This window comes from Cannabis sativa, chromosome 9 (genome assembly GCF_029168945.1).
Source record: "Cannabis sativa cultivar Pink pepper isolate KNU-18-1 chromosome 9, ASM2916894v1, whole genome shotgun sequence".
Classification (NCBI taxonomy): Eukaryota; Viridiplantae; Streptophyta; class Magnoliopsida; order Rosales; family Cannabaceae; genus Cannabis; species Cannabis sativa.
Window position 1 is genome coordinate 57,023,013 of NC_083609.1, and position 19,295 is coordinate 57,042,307.

A 19,295-nucleotide genomic window follows, 5' to 3' on the forward strand; every position below is an offset into this window, starting at 1 on the left:
TGCACTATCTAAATCTCGTTTGTTTAAGCAAAAAAAAAAAAAGTGTATAACTAATAAGCTTATTATCATCAACCACTAAAGGAATCAATAATAAAAATATGTTTATTGGGTGTACACTTGAAAATTATTCCTAACACGAATAAATACAAAAAAATATAATTAGTATTATTATAACATATTTAGATTGGATTATTATTAAGTTTTCTTTTGATAAAAAATTACTTCGAGATACTATTTTGTACCATTTTAAAAAATATAAGGTCAAATTTATCATTTCACAAAACAGTGAATTCTATCAATAATTTTCACAAAATTTAAAATTCAAAATATCATTTAATAAAATATTGTTGTATCAATTTTTAATAGAGAAATAACTATGTATTTGTCGTCATTTTTTTATTAAGTATTTTAATCCCAATTCCTTGCTAAATTTTCACATTTAAACATAATAAAATAAAAATGTGTACTTTAATTTCAAACACCCTACAATAATATTTTGACTTGATAAGTAACTCTACAAAATTATCCCAAAAATTTATTAGCCAACTTGAAACTGATCAAATCTTAGAAAATTTCATCACATAAAAGATTTGAAATCATAATAAAATAATATCTTCTTCTTCTTTTTTTTTTTTTTTTATTAATTCACAATACCTCATTTTATTTTGAGAAAAAAAATAGATATTAAGCTATGACCTTTATTTCTTTAATATATATACATTTTAATTTTTATTATTATTATTATGTATAAAATGAGACGTTGACAAAATTTCCCCTTTTTAAAAATTAATATAATAATTAATAATTGGAATCGATTATAAACTTTTTGTATTTGTTTTTTTTTTATTATTGTGTCATCGTCTCTGTGTTGTAGCGTTTGGACATAGAAATGGTCAATTAAGTTTATTTTTCTCAAAGGACTTGGTCAGATTTTGGTCGAGTAATTAATTCTCAATATACAATAACTTAATATATAGGTCATAATGATTGTGACATATGTTTCATAAGAGAGTATTATAGTTTTCAAGTCAATGGTACATAAAAAATTGTCAACAACCCTTTGGCATTTCAATTTTTAATTTTTTTTTTTTGAACAATTCAATTTTTAAAATTTTGAAAACTTACAATGTGTATATATATAGTTCACTATAAATATGTTAATAATTTTATTACTAATTTTGTGTATTAATTAATGTAACATGGCATAGCCTATAACATATAGATATACTAATACAATATCTATTGCATGTATTTACTAATTTACTAATCAAAATTTATAAATAAAAATATAAAATAGTATAAAAAAAGTCAATGTCATTCATACATATATATGCACTACAAATTGAGAACTTTATGAGGAATATAATTTCACTTTACTATTATTATTGTTGTGAATGGTCACGTATTAAGATTAGGGTGACTTTAAATTTGAGAAATTTTTATATATATACATTATATACATTAATATTACAGAAAAAACGTTAAATGAAAACAATCCATGTGTATGCCGTGACACGTCATCAAGCTTACTGTGATTAGCTTCAATAATTTTGGAACCACCGGCGATGAAGGAGACGCGCCCACAACTCCACTTTTCTCGGTCATCCCTGCGCGTGGTTAACCTGATTCAAACGGAAAGAAACCAAACCAAACTTGAACGAAGAAACACCATTGACGGAGACCTCGACAGATCTGAAAATTGGAGAATCGATCATCATATCTCTCAAATACGTTGTTGTATACAACAAGAAAATCATCATCTCTCTAAATCGATCTACAATTCAATCGACCAATAAACCTATCAGCTGATCACAACAACAAAAAAAACAAAAACCAGAGATCGTTGCTTCGAGGAAGAAGAAGTACGTCAACTTCGACATCAAAATAAACTAATAAGTTTATTGACGTATGTTTGATTATAGTTTACTATGTATTATAAAAAATAAATTGTTGTTCCAACAAATAGAATCTACTAAGTTTATTGACATATATAATGGTAGACTATAAAAAATGAACTGAATTAGGATTCCAATATACGAAAAGAAAAATAAAAATTTGTTTCAATATGCTAAAATAAACTAATAGATTTATTAGCATATCCGATGATAGGCTATATGAAAATGCTACTATGTAAACAAAGAATGAAAATATACTTCAATATCTCAAAATAAACTAATAAGTTTATTAGGCATATATGAGTATACGCATATATGCCAAATAAACTTATGAGCAAGGAATTTCATCATATTCAAATCTTTGACAAGTGCATATATTGTTATTCAGGTTTACTATATAAGACATGTTACAGTAATGTACTTTGTATACAAAAACTATGTAGGTTTACGATGTAAATAAAAAATATTATGTTGTAGAATTTTATTCGTAGGTTTACAAACCACTTTTTGGGTAAAAATTTAAAAAATCAATTCAAAAACTTAAAAAACGTGCCCACGCGCCCAGTTGGACATGACCTCCATCTATTCCAACTGACACTTACGTCACCCCATCACTCAGCTTGCCCAACAAGTCAAAAAAAATGGTTTAAAATGAAAAAACGGTATAAATAACGGTATATTCAAAAATTAAAATATCCACGTTATTATTGATATTAAATTGAGAAAAACGTGTTTAATTGTAAATTTTCCTTTAAATTTTGGTGATTCATAGAAAAAAAAAATTGGGTTCTTATTTTAAAAAAAAAAAATACAGTATTTTTCAAAATTAGTAAAAAAAATATAATATTTTTTTAAAAAAATTTTTTAGCTCTGTGCTAGATGGGCCCTAAATACAAGTCTAACCCGCTTATGGTGAGGGCTGGACTTGATTAAGATTATCTAATCTATCCTTAATTATTTACACCACATATTGAAATTTTTAATTTTTTTACTTTTTTACCGTGGGGTGATTTTTTTTTTTCAAAAATACTGTGTGTTTTTTTTAAAAAAAATTTACTATGTAAGTTTTTATAATGTGTATTGTGTTAAGTTTTCATTATTGTTCTACGGTTATTTTTTAGTTGTTCTACTATTGTTTTTAGTTATTCTGTTTTGTGTTCAACTGTTGTTTTATAAAAACACTGTATTTTTTTAAAAAAATCTACGTGATATTATTTTTGTAAAAGTTAACCTAAATTCCATTACTTTTGTAAGTTCCTTTTTAGGAGGTTTTACACCACATATTGAAATTTATAAATTTTTTACTTTTAAACTGTGAGGGGGAATTTTTTTCAAAAATATTGTGTAAATTTTATACTATGTACTGTGTTAAATTTTTACTGTTGTTTTTTAGTTGTTCCACTATTATTTTAATTGTTCTGTTTAGTTATTTTACGATTATTTTATAAAAAGACAGTATTTTTGTAAAAAATTCCGTGTGATAGTAAAATTGTAATTTTTTGCCTAAAATTTATTATTTTTGTAAAAACCCCATTAACTAAACCAATGGTCTCTTACAATAGTTGATGACCAAGTTGGAACCATTAATGCCTATATAAAAGGCCTAAACTTTATAATTCAGGTAACACAATGTAGGTTCAACTTACTTAAGACAATGATTAATTCAAGTAACACAATTTAAATTGAATTCACTTGATCACCATTGTCTCGAGTGAGTTCAAAAATAAAGTTGTGCTTCTCGATAGACTGTACAACTCATTGTGTACGGAATACGGATTGTACTTTGTGAATCTTCATTGTTATCATCTCAATAAAGGCTTCAAGCCCTTATGACTGTTCTGGCCCAAGGAATAGGCAAGTTGACTCATTATCACTCTTGTTCGAACCTCGTAATCTCTGTGTTCAAGTTCTTATTTGAAAAATTCACATAATATACCAAGTTTTGCCATTTATTTATAAAAATACTGTTAGGCTGTATTTTTTACTTTTTTACTGTATTTTTTTATAAGTTTCATACTGCACTATACTGTGTTAAGTTTTCACTGGTGTTCTAATAGTGTTTTACTAGTGTTCTACTGTTGTTTTGAGTTGTTCTGCTTTGTGTTTTACTGGTGTTTTATAAAAATACAGTATTTTTGAAAAAATTTCCGTGTGACAGTATTTTTGTAAAAATTAACCCAAATTCCAGTATTTTTGTAAGTTCCCTCTTATTTTGATTCCTTATTACTCTGTTTTATTAGTTCTTATCGTGTTTAACTTGTCACATTGCTTTTGTTGATTGTGATTTGTTCTTGCTGAGTTGTGTTCCACAATAATTATTATTTCATTATGGAGTTTGATCATATTTTGACCCATATAAATAAATAGAGATACTCCAAAAAACTCTGTGGCTCAAGTTTTTGAGACACCTACAACAAAATATTAGAATAAAACATAATAATAATAAAAATCAAATATTGTAAAAATAATTACAACATAAACTAGAAAGAGAAAAAACAACAATATACAAGTTAAAATTATAGGAAATTTCTGTAATAGATCTCTATATAGTCATTCTGGTAGACTTTATATCTGTTTCGGTATCTAAGAGAGCTTTTAAGTCTAATTTTTTTTTTTTCATGATAACATATATTGTAGCTATTTAAGACCACTTGTACATTTTTAAAAAATTCCGAATAGTTTACAGTCCCTAAAATAAGTTTAAACGATTACTTACTACACGTATAAAAAAATAGTAAGGTGTACAGTAAAATAAGTAAATTTTATTTTCGGCATTATAAATTATTCGAAATTTTCTAAAAATTTACATGTGGCCTTAAATAGTTATTATAACGTATACAATCATGAAAAAAAAATATACTAAAAAACTAGGGGTTCTACCAAAACACTGCACTGAAATAAGATAAGAAATAATCAAAATTCAAGTTTCAGAAGTTGAGCTACACTAATATAACAATGCTAATTCAATGTCAATTTGAAGAACTTAAGGACTTTCTAATGCTTCTAAGGATAGTCCACATGAATGTGGAAACTAAGAAGAGAATGATACCAGTAATAATTGCATATTTAAGACCAAGATTCACCAACAAATTTACCAGAAGCCCAGCAAAAACAACACCAACAAAATTTGCAGATAGAGCTGACCAGAATGGCATGTCAAGGATAGAGGCTATGAAGGCTCCAGTCCAAGCTCCTGTTCCAGGAAAAGGCACAGCGACAAAGAGCATAAGACCAAGCCATTGAAACTCCTCTATAGGGCCAGCCTTTGCTTTAGCATTCTCGAAAAGAATGTTGACAAATCGAGCCACGGTCTTATTTCTTGAAGCAGCAAAAGAAGCCAACTTCTTTAGGTAAAGCATAATGAAGGGAACAGGCACCATGTTCCTAAAGTTACAGCAACAAATTTGTTAAGTTTTATCTCATCAGATAATTCATTTGTCAATGTACAATGTAATAAACAAATGAAAAACATCAACATTGCAGTGCATATAATATAACACTCTCAAGAACAGAGATAAGAAATCAAATGAAAACAAACCCGAGAAATTTTGATTCAGCAATGTAAGCTTTATTGATGAACAAGATGATCGATTACACAATAGAACAATAGAGAATTTTGTTGAACAATTAGAAGGGAAAACACATGAAAGTTCATGATCAAACTCTCATTGTTTTTCTGAATTACAAAATCAATGCATTGACATAAAATGAGATTGAGTATTTATAGAACTCGGCTGAGATGGATAACTAACTTCTAACAGAATCTTGTAACTAACACCTAGTTAACAAGAATGTTAACTAAAGTATCTTAAAGCTAGTATGTCACATCAGCAAAGGTTAAGGCTTGAGAGGCTTGAACCAACACCACACACATCATAATCTAAACAAAATAACCTTGGACATAACAAAATTTCAATTAGTCCTTTAAGTAAAGGCCTTATTGAAAAAGGTCCCAATATATAAGACAATGTAGATTATGAGCATTGTTCTAACTCCTATGCAGAAATTATAAGCACAAAACTCTCTTCAAAAAGATACATTTGCAATTACAAAAGGCAATGATCAAATAATGTATAAAACCAGATTTCTAGACTATCCCTTGGGGAAAATTATTAATGGGCTCTTGAAAAGAAGCATATTAGTACAGGCACCTTAAGGACTCAAGAGGTGACATAACTGTAATTCAATTTCGGATCACACACATTTCGATTTAATAAATAATATAACCATTCACAACATGTCAATTGGTATAGTGTTGACACTTTAATGTGCCTAATAGTACTAATGCTTATAATACATTACACACATACTCACCCAAGAACTGCTAATATGGTTAACACCACAGGCTGAAGCTGCAACCAGTAACCAACAGGAATAGCCCCACGAAGCTCAAGAAGAGGAAGAGTTGCAAGTGAAAAAACCACAGCCTCATCTGGCCAACCCGAGCTTCTAAGCTTATTAGCAATTTTCAGGCCAAAACTCGAGGCTTTAATTGAATCAGCTGCAGCATTTGCATCCTTAGAAGTTGCAAACCAAACTAAGGACAAAGAAGCCCAAAACAATACCCAGAAAGCAAATTTCAGTGGCCGTTCCTCAAACGACGGCATATTCTCATTCTCCTCTGCTGTATCAAGAAACCCTTCTGAAGAAACTCTCGGAGAATGAGAATTTGCAAGAAGGGGTCTGAAACGGCCAAAAGAATGGAACTTTAAGAGTCCATTTGAGTTGGGTAAGGGTTTTCTAGCATGGATAATGGTGGGACGGTTTTGAATGGGTGAAAATCTCAAAAGGGTCTTTCCAAGATAGGATTTTGATGGCAATGGAGATTTTGTTAGTGATAATGAAGCAGCCATTGATGTGTGTTCAAGTGAGAGAAAAGGGTACAGAGATTAACAACAGTTTCTCAGTTCCATAGTGAATTTCCAGAGAGAGTGGAGTAGGGGTTTGTGGGAAAAGGAAACATTGAGTTCTGGTATAGTAGACCGAAAATCAGTGAGTGGGTTTGTTAAGCACAAAATGGCATAATGGATTGGATAATTTGGGCTGTTAAGATTTCGGAAATTGCTAAGGAAAAGAGATAAGCACATTAGTAAAACAAACGAAATGAAGGACTTACCGAGACTAGGAAACCAAATTAATAATAATAAATTATGCTAAGAAAAAGAGATAAGCATATTATTAATAATAATAATTAATTAGATACAATCTTTTTTTTTTGAAGAAAAGCGTGCATATATTGATCAAAAGGAGTTTAGACCTCGCGGTCATTACAAAATAAGGAGTTGGGCAAAGAGGAAATAGGGACAGTGCCAAACCTCTGATGGGAAAATGCCCACTTAGCCACATTATGGGCCATAAAGTTATAAAGTCTACTAACATATTGAAAGTTACAACCAATGAAAGAGGAGGAAAGTGATTTACAAAATGAGACATAGTTATCTAGCTCCCAACGGGACTCCTTCCCATTAATAGCGTTGATTACTACCCTCGAATCACTCTCCACTATTAGAAACTGGACTCCACGAGCTTTAGCCTCCTCTAAGGCAAAACAGCAGGCCGCCGCTTCCCCGCAGAGAACATTAGAAAAGTCCAACTTCAAAGAAGACACCCAGATCACCTTGCCAGCGTGATCCCTTGCAACCACCGCAGCGACATGCACTCCAACCCCATTCTGATGTCGCAATTGAGCTTCAACCAATCTTGCGGGGGGGGACTCCAAGAACTCGTAGGCCGACGGATGGGGCAAGGGAGCAAGAAAGCATGATGATCTGCAAAAGAGAAACGAATAGTGTCAATGCATTTAAAAATATCCACTGGACAGTTATTGTGTACCTTTTCATTCCGGGTTCGCCATATCGTGTCAATAATGAGAGATGCATAAAGAAAGACCTCATGATCATTGATGCCTTTCTTCTTGAGATCCCATAAGAATTTAACCCAGTCCCACATTCTTATACCGGTGTCACAGATGGGAAAAATTCCCCAGGGAGACGACCTCCATAAGTGAGAGGCAACATTACAAGCTAGGAAAAGATGTTCCATCGACTCCTCCTCCAAACCACACAAGGGGCAACTTTCGTCTTCTATGGGGAACTTTCTTCGTAACACCGAACGAACAGGAAGAGCCTTAGACAGAATACACCACCATAAAACCTTTAGTCTCTCTGGAATCTTTCTAGTCCAGAGCTTGTTCCACAGAGATGGGGCCACCTCGCCCGGATTTGTTCTATCCACAACCTGGGCCAAATAAGCTGATTTGCAAGAGAAACGACCATTACTTTCCAAAGTCCAGAACCAACTATCATGTCCGAGGCCAGCGGGGGAACCCCCTGCCAGAATGGCTGAAATAGTTTCTTGATCAAAGAGCCTGTTCAGCGTTTGGAGATTCCAACCACCATTTTCCAGAAGGAGCTCAGCTACCTTTACCTCCCTATTCAAATCCCGACCCAATGGTTGAGGGATAAAACCTTTTAAGTGAGCAACCCAAGGATCTACCCAGATATTAGTATCCCTACCATCAGCCACTCTCTTGCAGGCACCTTTGCAGAGTAAAGCTTTTGATTTCACTACATTCTTCCAGAACCAGGAGTCCGAGGCTTTCGGCTCACAGTCAAGGAAAGACTTACCCTTAAGGTATTTGGCTTCAAGTATACGACAACATAAGGACTTATGTCCTGTCAGAAGATTCCAACCCCACTTGGCAAGGAAAGCCTGGTTCATCTCTTTAGATTTCCGGAAGCCCAAGCCTCCCAAAGACTTGGGGAGGCACATTTTGTCCTAGGCTTTAAGATAAATTCCGTGATTTCCTTTCTCCGAACCCCACCAGAAGTCACGCACTAAACCATCAATCTTAGAAGCAAGCTTATTGGATAGTTTCGTAGTTTGCATAGCATAAAGAGGAAGAGATAAGCCCACAGACTTAATAAGAGTAGCTCGCCCCGCTTTAGAGAGAGTCTTCACCTTCCAACCATGCAATTTCGTAGTTAGGTTATCCAAAATAAAGTTAAAATCAGCATCCTTTTGTCGAGATCTGAACAGAGGAAGCCCCAGATAATTAACATTACCCTCTGGCGCTCTTAACCCTAGCAGCTCCCTGATCCTTTGCTTAATTTCCCTGGGCGTGTTCTTACTAAAGAAAATAGAGGATTTCATTTTATTTACCCTTTGTCCCGACCAAGAGCAGAACTTCTCAAGACACTCCCAAAACCCCTTAGCCTCCTCCACATTGGCTTTTCCAACAAGAATGAGGTCGTCGGCAAAGAAAATATGAGAAATAATAGGGCCTCCCCTACTCAGTCTGATCCCGTTTATGGTCCCCGAGAGTTGGGCCTCTTCGAGAATCCTTGACAACATTTCCGCAGCCCAAATAAAAAGATAGGGTGACAGGGGATCACCTTGACGGAGGCCGCACGAGGGGAAAATCTTACCCACTGGACCCCCATTAAGGCAAATATTAAGGGAAGTAGTAGAGATGCACTGGGATACCCAATCCCGAAACTCATGGGGAACACCAAAACAAGTCAGCACATGGTCAATGAAAGTCCAGCTCATCTTATCATAAGCTTTCATTAGATCGATCTTTATTGCAAACAAGCCTTCCCGACCTTTCTTTCTATTGAAGGAGTGGACTATTTCCTGGGCAATCACATTATTATCTTGAATGTTCCTCCCGGGAACAAAAGCAGCTTGGGTGGGGCAAATAAGCTTAGGTAACAGAGGCTTGATCCTGTTGGCAATAATCTTGGAGATAACCTTATAAACCACATTGCAAAGGGAGATCGGGCGGAAGTGATTTGGTCTCTTCGGATTCTGGACTTTGGGAATAAGGACTATATTTGTTGCATTGACGCCTCTATGCATACGCCCAGTGTGGAAGAAATCCAAAATTGCTGCACAGAGATCACTCTCAACTGAATCCCAATAGTGTTTGAAGAAAAGAACAGACATCCCATCAGGACCTGGGGCTTTGGAGTTACTCATGGCGAAGAGAGTATCCTTAATCTCCTGAGGGGATGGCTTCCGAATGAGCTCCGCTTGGTCGTCAGAGGATAAGCGATCACGGACAAGCTCGGTGCAGTTAGGTTCTACACCATCCTCAGGACCAGAGAAAATGCCTTGAAAAAACTCCAAAAATTCCTTTCCAATGAGCTCCCTACTAGAGACCCACATATTTTCTTTATTGAGAATGCTCTCAATGGCATTCCTTCTACTTTTGATGGAAGCGGTTAGGAAGAAAAATTTTGAGCATTTGTCCCCTTCCTTAAGCCAAGAGACCCTGGCCCTCTGCTTCCAGTACACCTCTTTTCTGATCCGGGCCTCATTAAGAGAGTTCCGTAAGGTCCTTTCGGACTCCCACTCTCTAGATCCCACAGGCAACCTCTGGACGTGATCTAGACGACATTCCAGATCACGAATTAGAGTATCAAGTTTCCCAAACTGGGATCTATTCCAATGCATAAGCGCCACTCGAGTAGCTCCAATCTTCTTGAAAACCCTGGCTGGGGCCCAGGGGTAGCTAACCGACTTCCAGGCTGAATCAACCACTAATTTGCTGCGCTCATCCCTAGTCCAGGCTTCCTCAAACTTAAAACATCTCTTGATTTTCTCCCCCAGCCCATCAGAGTACAGACACAGCGGACGGTGGTCCGAGTTAGAAGTCTGGATGGAACAGAGGACAGCCTTAGGGAATAACCTAACCCACGCAGCATTAATAAGGCCTTTGTCTAGAGCAGACTTAACATGGTTTGATCCAGAACGATGGTTATCCCATGTCAACCTGTCTCCCTGGATAGGCATATTAATCAGGCCCTTAGCATTAACCAAATTGGAGATGAACGGAATGAACTGGTCTCTGCCTCTGGATCCAACACGTTCAGAATTACTTAAGACAAAATTGGTGTCACCCAAAATAAGCCACGGGCCACCAAACCTATCCCCAAGCTTCATGAGATTCTCCCAGAAGGTTTTTTTAGCATGAAAGTACGGGGGGCCGTAAACACAGGACAGGAGCCAAGGATGAGACTGGGGGTCCGAAAACACTAGACCCGAGATGTGGTTTTGGGAGCAAGCTATACATTCAAACTCAAACCCAATTTTCCAAGCCAAAATAATACCACCCGCAGTACCAACAGGCGGAATATTAATATGAAAATAAAAATGGAGAGAACGAAGAGTACGTACCAATGAAGTAGCATCAACTTTGATCTCGGTCAGAAAAATGAAATCCGGAGACCGCGACCGAATCAGGGACTTCAGCTCACGAACTGTAGAGGTCTGCCCTAACCCTCTACAGTTCCACGCAATACCTCTCATGGCTCCTGTGGAGGAGTAGACATCTCCTCCACAGGGGTATGAGAATGGGCAGAGCCAAAAGATCCAGACTCCTCCACCACGAATGTGCCTTCCATTGGCCTAGATGAGATCACGTTCTTTCCTTTAGTCTTCCACATATCGGAACCAAAGTCGCTATTGGATAAGGAAATATCCTCTGATGGCTCATCCTCCACAGTGTAATTGGCATTTGCTTGATCCTCCGTGTCCCAGGGGAAGTCACGAATAGCCCAGGGATGGGGACGAAGAAGCTTCCAAGGACGAGAGCAAAGGGACGCAGATGCCCCGTCAAACTTTCTTTTTTTGAACGGAGTAGTTCGGTCATTAATCTCAGAGGAAGGTGGGACTCCAATGTCGCCTCCAATGGCTTTGATCTCATAAAGGTCCAAATTTCCAAAATTTTTAAGCTCTTGAAGAAGTGTGTCTTGAGCTTGAAAAAAATTGGACAAGGCTAAGCTTTCATCATGGTCAACATTTGCCTCTTGGCCACAAATAGAGCTCTCATTTGAAATAGTCTTAGAAGGCCCAACACCCAAATTGCCATTATGAGTGTTAATTGACATTAAACTTATATCCTTAGCAACCGGCCCACTAACCTGCAGAGGGCCCACGGCCTGAGAAAGAGCTTTCTCGCCCAGCTTCTTTTTGGAGAGAGAAGAGGGCTCACGTGCTGGTGGGGGGGCCACATGATTCTCAAACGGCCCATTTCTCTCACACGGCCCACTATTGATAATAGACTTGCTGTTGTTGATAGGTAGCAATGGGATCGGCCCAGTAGAGGAAAAGGCCGGTCCAATAACTTCCTCTTGAAGCCCATGTCCATCACCCACCTCTTTGTCCAAGGCTAACGGATAGTCAACATGATTCAAAACAACTTTGGGAAAATTCAGAGAACCCTTTTCCTTCTCATCTTCTCCAAAGCCACCCTTATTACCCAGTTTAGCAAAACCAGTCGTACTAGGGACAGTATTGAGTTTTGGTGCCCACGCCATCTGAGTTGCCAGCTTGCCCCTAGCAGACCTTCGACCAGTCGCTATCACCGGCCTTTTCGATTCACGCACCATTCTGTTCAGCCGGACCGAGTTTCTTCCAAGTTCATCCATGGATGTCGTCAAGGCCACCGTTCTCTTCCCATCACGACCAGGTCGAGAAGAAGCAGAAAGGGAAGGAGAGAAAGAGTTCGCTCCTGCAAAGACATCTAGGTAGGTGGATTCCGTGGAGAGCCATGGTCCAAACATAGGGGAAGGAACACCGAGATCATTGGCCACCGTGACTGGGGAAGAAAGTGAACAGCCCCTCCGTTGGTGCCCCAACTTACCGCAGTTATAGCAAAAAATGCCCACCCTCTCATATTTGAATTGAATCCAACGATGGCCTCCCTTCTCCAACTCGAAATAGCATCCCGAGAACAAAGGATGATTCACCTCCATCTTAATCAAAACTCTAAGAAATTTTTTCCACAGTGCCGGCTTCCCTTCATCCAACTCCACCTTGATGACCTTGCCGGCTTTCCCCCCCAAAATACTTCCATTGTTAACAGAGAAGTAGTACCGGGGTAAGTTGTGGATTTGTATCCATATTATCATCGAGTCGAGGACATCCGAGAAGTCAATCCTGGGGGACCAAGCTTGAAGAATCAAGGAATAGCCCCGGACACGCCACGATCCATTATCAAGGGCCCAGGCACGGTCCTCAGGTCGATCAAAGCCAAACTCAAAGCAATTCTGGTTGTTCGTGGACCCATACAACGTAGCCACATTCACCTTGAACTTCCATGTTTTAGCTACCATATCCAGTACCGTGGCTTCATTAACAATCATAGGAGCAATAACTCTTCCAACAAGGCAAAGGGAAGATAAAGCCTGGAGAGATGAGGTGCAAGGAGTAAGCTTTATAGTAGTTTCCACACGAGAATAGCATTTACCGTTATCATTAATGGCAGAGTTGTTGGCATTAATTAACTCCATGGCAGACAACAAAAGACAAACCCACCAAGAAACCAAACAGTGAACCACCCCACAACCCAAAGTAACGAAGACTCGACCCCACAGAGCCCACCACACAATAGAGACAAACAGCAAACAACCAAGCTACCGGGAGCAAAAAAGGCCAAGAGACAGACCCACCAACTCACAAAAGAACAAAGCAAACAGGAGAACCCAAACCCCACAGAGTTAAAAACAAGGAGCTAACTAAGAAAGGTTTGGGGATGATGAAAACAAAATAAACGGGACCAGGAAAGGTGACAACAGAATCCAACAACAGACCAGAGGATTAACAACTCAGAAAACAGAAGAAAAGAAACCAAAAAGAAACAGACTTGATGATGATGAAGAGCCAAACACACTCACTCACTCACTCACTCACTATCTCAGTCAAGATGGGGAGCCATACATCCTCACTCACTCAACTCTCTCTCTCTCTCTCTCTCTCTCTCTCTCTCTCTCTCTCTCTTTAATTAGATACAATCAATCATTTTAAAGCAATGAATTATATTAAGAACTATTATATTAAATTATAAATTCAGTAGAAACAGACTGAATGCTTAAGAGCAATTCACCTAATTAAAAAAAAGGAGGATAGCTATCGAGACATTGATAATTTATTACATTACAATATTACTTGTTCGCTGCTTCATCCGAAGGTCTTGGGTTTGTTTTTTGTTTTTAGAGAAGCCAATAACTCACATTTAAACTAATCAAATTTTGTTGTCTAAAGTTAGTGCTTTATGGATTGGGATTACACCCTTTTGTGTTCGTCAAGCTCTTCGAGCTGATGAGCCATTTCCTGTGTATTTTTCTTGTTGAATGAATTTTTTTTTTCAAAAAACAAAAATTATATGCAATTTTATACTTAATTATACTAATAATAATATAATATTTTACAAGATACTGATCACTAGTGCCTTTTATATTTTTAAGGAGTATGAGTTAACATATTATAATTACTTTTAATCACATTTTACATATAAAGTATTATAAAAATAACTTAAAATTAATTTACTGTATTTTTTAGAAGAATAAAAGTTTAAATTTATAAAAATGTACAAAAGATTATAGATCCGTGCTTTGTAATATATAATTTTTTGTCATTTTTTTAAGTATTTAAAAATCAAATATAGGAAAGAAGAAAAAAAATCCCATAATAATGTGAAAAGGCAAAAAATTGTCATATTTAGAAATTAAAATCTCCCCTTATGTCACATACATTTGAGTTCTCAAATTAGCCATATAAAAGTAATAACTAAAATGATGTTTGGACATCTCATAAGCGTAACAACATCTTAGTAAAAAAAAAAAAAACATCTTAGTAAAAGACATAGTATAAAGGGATCACAACAAATCACTCATATACCAATATCAAAATTCAAACATCATACCATTGATTGGAACATTATCACAATCCTTAATAATAATCAATTTCAAAACTTCTTATACATATAATAATAGGGAAGAACATAAGCTAATGAATCAGAAAAAGTACAACAGATACTAAGTAAAAAGGAAAATGCAGCCTTTCCTTACAAATGCAATCTCACTGTACAAAGTTTACATCATAACTGGCAACACTTTCTAAAATTAAACTCTTAAAAATATCATCTAATCTTAGAGCTTTAGAGTAAGATCAGGCGAGGTTGAATCTGTTCTCGGTGGTGTTCTTGCTCGTGGCAGCTTTGTCGCGATATTGTTATTGGAATTTTGGCCGAATTGAACTTCCAAACTGCTCCCGACGCCCTCATCTACCTGTCGAAAACTTCCAGGCCAAAACAGATCAACCTCGTCGTCTTCCATGAACATTGGCATTCCATAGTAACCTTGTTGAAACTTAGCTCCACCTCTTGCAATTTCGGGGATCCTCTCAGAAGATGGCATAACTCTTTGGTGCACAGCCGAATGAGCTTCAACTCCTAGTGATCGAAAAGCAGAACCATGAAGTGGTAAAGATGCTAAGCTAGTGTACCTGCCAGAGAAAATTCCCATCCTCATTGCTCTTTTAGCCATTGTCCTCTCCCTCTTGTGAGCATTTTGATGCCCCCCGAGCGCTTGTGAGCTGTAAAACTTGCGCCTGCAGTAATTACAAGAGAAAACTCTTGGAATTGTTGTTACTGAAGTGTGAGTAGTAGCAACATCGTTGCTACTACTCTCACCCCTCCCTCCTTTTATCAACTCAACATCAGTACTAGTGTTGTTGGAGCTGAACTGCAGCGATAAATCGAGGGAAACAGGCCTCGAGTCTTCTTGAAGTTTAGCAATATTGGTAAGACAGGACGAGGCAGCGGTGCTGTCCTTTGACACATTAGGGGACGAGTCATGAAAAGCCGCGTTAGAAGCTACTTGGCTGCTCACATCTGAATCATTTTCACATTCTAAGTTGATGTCTGGTGTTAACATGTTTAAGCTCGGTTAGTAGTTGAGTAATCACAACAAGAACCGAAGATCAACGGCTAATCGTTAGCTAATTCTCTCCCTGCATACCGAAACAGAATCAGTTATGTTCATGTGAAACTAGAGAGTGAGAGAAATAAAGAGGAAAAACTTGAACAAGTGGAGCACTTAATACATGTCATAAAGCATTACTACAGTATATAGAGACATAAAAAATGCTTTCACTATTCAGTTAGTGTATTTGTACTATATAGCATATTTGATCCAAACTTATCACTTTCCTGTTAAAACAAGTGGATTCAAGACCAATTTAGACATGTTCTATTCACTCAAAAGTATTATCAACAAAGCAATAATCTAAGATTCAATTGGGTACAACAACTTCATGTCTAAGCACTCTCACAAAAAAAATGTCTCATTAGCAGAAACTTCTATTCGACCGAAACGAAATGATTGCCTAATTTTCTCAACTTGTTCACCTCAGTTCAAAAACTACAGCAGAACATGATAATAAATACACCCTATGGTGCCCTCTATCATATGTATGGGAATAGTGGAACATGTCTATGATGCCAAGTTAATAAATTTAGGGCCTAAAAGACAGACTTTAATAGGGTTCATTCAGCCACCAACACCATGAGGTACAACAAGTGAAGTTACTATGTGAATCATAAGCCAAACCACTAAATCAATTAAGCCCTTTGTGTCCTTGCAAATGAATTTTGCAGAGCATCTAATCACTTGGATTTCCATGATTAGATTAGACCAATTTGAGGATGAAAACAACAAAATTACAAGAACCAACATTTAGACTAAATTGTCAATAAACAGATGATGAATAAGAACAAAGCATAAAGTCCAGTTATATTTCATAAAAAATGTAACTTTTGGTTTTAGAAAGAAAGTGTCATACAAAAGGAAAAGGCAAAATTAAACATGTAAAAAAGCAAAGCAACATACATACACTTAATTTTGAGAAAAGGGTTAGTCTGACTATAGCAAAAATCTTCAGTAAAAGTATGGATCTAATCTATAGCTAATATTAATGGGAAAATAACTCAAAAACAGAAGAAACAAACTCCAAATCCTCATTTTCCTAACAGCAAAAAACACTTTCCTTTTCAGTAATTAACTCTAAAGACCAATTTTTTGTTCCTTTTTATTCCATTAATAATGGCCATCCATTCAAAGCAAATGAACTAACATGGGAAATCCAAAGCCCTGAAATTTTCAAGCCTTATGACATAAAAAAACAACTTACCAATAGTCCCAAGTCATTTAAGATTCCTATTTTTTTTTTCCACTATAGAAAATTGCATATGTAATAGAGTTATAAAACTCAAAATCTTCCATAAAAATCCCAGCCAAAGGGGAAAAAGATACAAAACAAAACAAGAACATAAGATCTTGTGACAGTTGAAGACTAAAGTTCATTAGCCAAAGAAAAAAAATCCCAGCTTTTGAACAAAAAGAAAAATGGTCAATTATAATTTGTACATCAAAGCACATAATCAACATCAAATTAGAGCCAGAAATCCAAAAAGAGTAGAATAGATTAAGTACTAGAAGTACAATACTAGACCAAACTCACTGAAAGGGGAAAAAAAGAGGTTAATAGCCTTAAAACCCAAAACAGAAAAAAAGGGAACCTTTATAAACAGTAGCTAAAAAAGCAGAACACCCCCCAAAACTGCATTTACTTCCACAAATATAGATAATAGTACAAATGATAATAATAATAATAATAATGAGAAGAAGAAGAAGAAGAAGAAGAAGAAGATGATGAAACTCTTCAACAAGTGCCTTAAAAGAATAAAATCTAGAGCTTAATGAAAGAGAGAGAGAGAGAGAGAGAGAGAGAGAGAGAGATGCATACATGGTAAGTGGAAATTGTAGTTGAGAGAGTGTTTTGAGTAGGAGAAGACCAAAAAGGCTTTGTGGGCTTTGTGTAGTTTTATCAAAACACTGAAAGTGGTTATAAGAAAGGAAAGACAGAGAGAGAGAGAGAGTACAATTATAGGGGGAAGGAGATGGTGGGAAAGAAGTCAAGCAGATAACACACTCATCAAAAAAGAAAGAGAGAGAGAGAGAGAGTTTGGTTGAATTTTGGGCTAATGTTTATGTTATGTTGTGAGTTGTGACTGTGAGTCTCCAACAGTAACCAATCAAAGAGAGAGAAAACACAACAGAAATAGACAGGACAAACAAAAGAGTACTTACACACACACACATAGTGTATTAATAGTACTTCTGTCTCCTAATACTCACTTAATGCTCTTTCCTTTTAAATATTATCAATTTCAGTAATTTTTGGCTTTAATTCTATACATAAATTCTTAAATTTAATTTTAGTTTTGGGTAAATATTATTGAAAAATTTTATAATGTACAATCTTAAAAAGTATTCACTCATACATTTTTATTTGTTTTAGTATCTGAAATAATTTTTTAGTCAAATTTTTTCTCATGTAAATTAGTTATTTAAGATATCCTGTAAAATTTTAAGAAATTCGGAAAAGTTTAACATGTCAAAAATTGCGTTCGAATAGTATGTTGCACGCGTGATTATTTTATTTTATACACGTGTAAAATAGACTATTTGAATATTGTTTTTTATATGGTAAATTATTTTAAATTTTTCAAAATTTTGTAAGATATCTTAAATAGCTATAACGTACATGAATATGAAAAAAATTGGATTAATTTTTTTTTAGATGTTAAAACAAGTAGAAAGTGTATCAGTACACCTTGTAAGGAGTGCATTGTAGAATCACCCAATATTGTTTTAGATCTTGTATTTTGTAAAAGTTATATATTAGACTATCAGTTTTGTTAAATGACAAAATAGATCTTGTATTTTTTAAAATGATACAAAAAGGACCCTGAACTCAATTTTCGATAATTTATTTTAATATAACTAACTTGAACACAATTCCTAATACGAACAGATACAAAAAATTTAAATAGTTTTATCATAACACTTTAAATTAAATTATTATTAAGTTTTGTTTTGACAAAAAATCAGTTCAATAATTTATTGTACCATTTTGCATCATAGAATCACTATCTTGTAGAAAATAAATAGCATTATCAATATTAATATCACTTCTAATAATATTTGTTTGATTCAAATTTTTTAAAAATATATTACACACTAGATTCTCTAATTTTTTAAGGAAAAAAAATTAATTTTACAATCTTCAACAAATGTTTTAGGAATTTTAGTAAAAGCATTTCTTTAATATAAAATATTGTTAAAAATATATAATAATTGGATAATGCCGACCTAGTTTTTTTTTTTTAAAAAAAAATAATATAAAAAATATATAATGTAAAAGATGATACATTTTTGTATTTTTGTTCCTCTCCCACTTGTTTTACTAGTTTAATTTTTTTTTTTTTTTGAATGGAAAATTAAGTTTTATTAACCATCAAACTCCGTTACCAAACAAGGTAACAACTCGATTGGAACATTCTCCAAATCGAAGATACAACCAGAATGAAAATGAGAAGCTCTAGCGAAGCTATGAGCTACAACATTTGCTGATCGTTTAACGAAAAAGACACTAACATGACTCAACTCCAACATGAGTTGTTTACATTCATTTATTATTTGTCCAAATAAAGAAATCATATGAACAGAGCTTCGTAGAGCTTGAACAACCGTGAGGCAGTCAGTTTCCACA

At 35.3% G+C, this 19,295-nt stretch overlaps 2 protein-coding genes across 3 annotated transcripts; both read right to left on the reverse strand.

The window, feature by feature from the left end:
- Positions 1-4,796: 4,796 nt before the first annotated feature.
- Positions 4,797-6,999, reverse strand: LOC115721943 (uncharacterized). The gene is made up of 2 exons (XM_030651048.2): positions 6,210-6,999; positions 4,797-5,279 (listed from the first exon to the last, which is right to left on the reverse strand). Exons 1-2 carry the CDS (start codon positions 6,746-6,748, stop codon positions 4,865-4,867), a joined length of 954 nt encoding a protein of 317 aa, XP_030506908.2. The 5' UTR covers positions 6,749-6,999; the 3' UTR covers positions 4,797-4,864.
- A 7,611-nt stretch (positions 7,000-14,610) lies between these two features.
- LOC115722656 (zinc finger protein 4) lies at positions 14,611-17,861 on the reverse strand. 2 transcript variants are annotated; one of them, XM_030651916.2, is made up of 2 exons: positions 17,487-17,861; positions 14,611-15,692 (listed from the first exon to the last, which is right to left on the reverse strand). In XM_030651916.2, the coding sequence occupies exon 2, from the start codon at positions 15,614-15,616 to the stop codon at positions 14,831-14,833; it is 786 nt and encodes a 261-aa protein (XP_030507776.2). In that variant the 5' UTR covers positions 15,617-15,692; positions 17,487-17,861; the 3' UTR covers positions 14,611-14,830. The 2 variants fall into 2 exon arrangements, with proteins under 2 accessions (XP_030507776.2, XP_030507777.2); XM_030651917.2 differs by lacking the exon at positions 17,487-17,861 and adding an exon at positions 17,260-17,411.
- Positions 17,862-19,295: the final 1,434 nt, after the last annotated feature.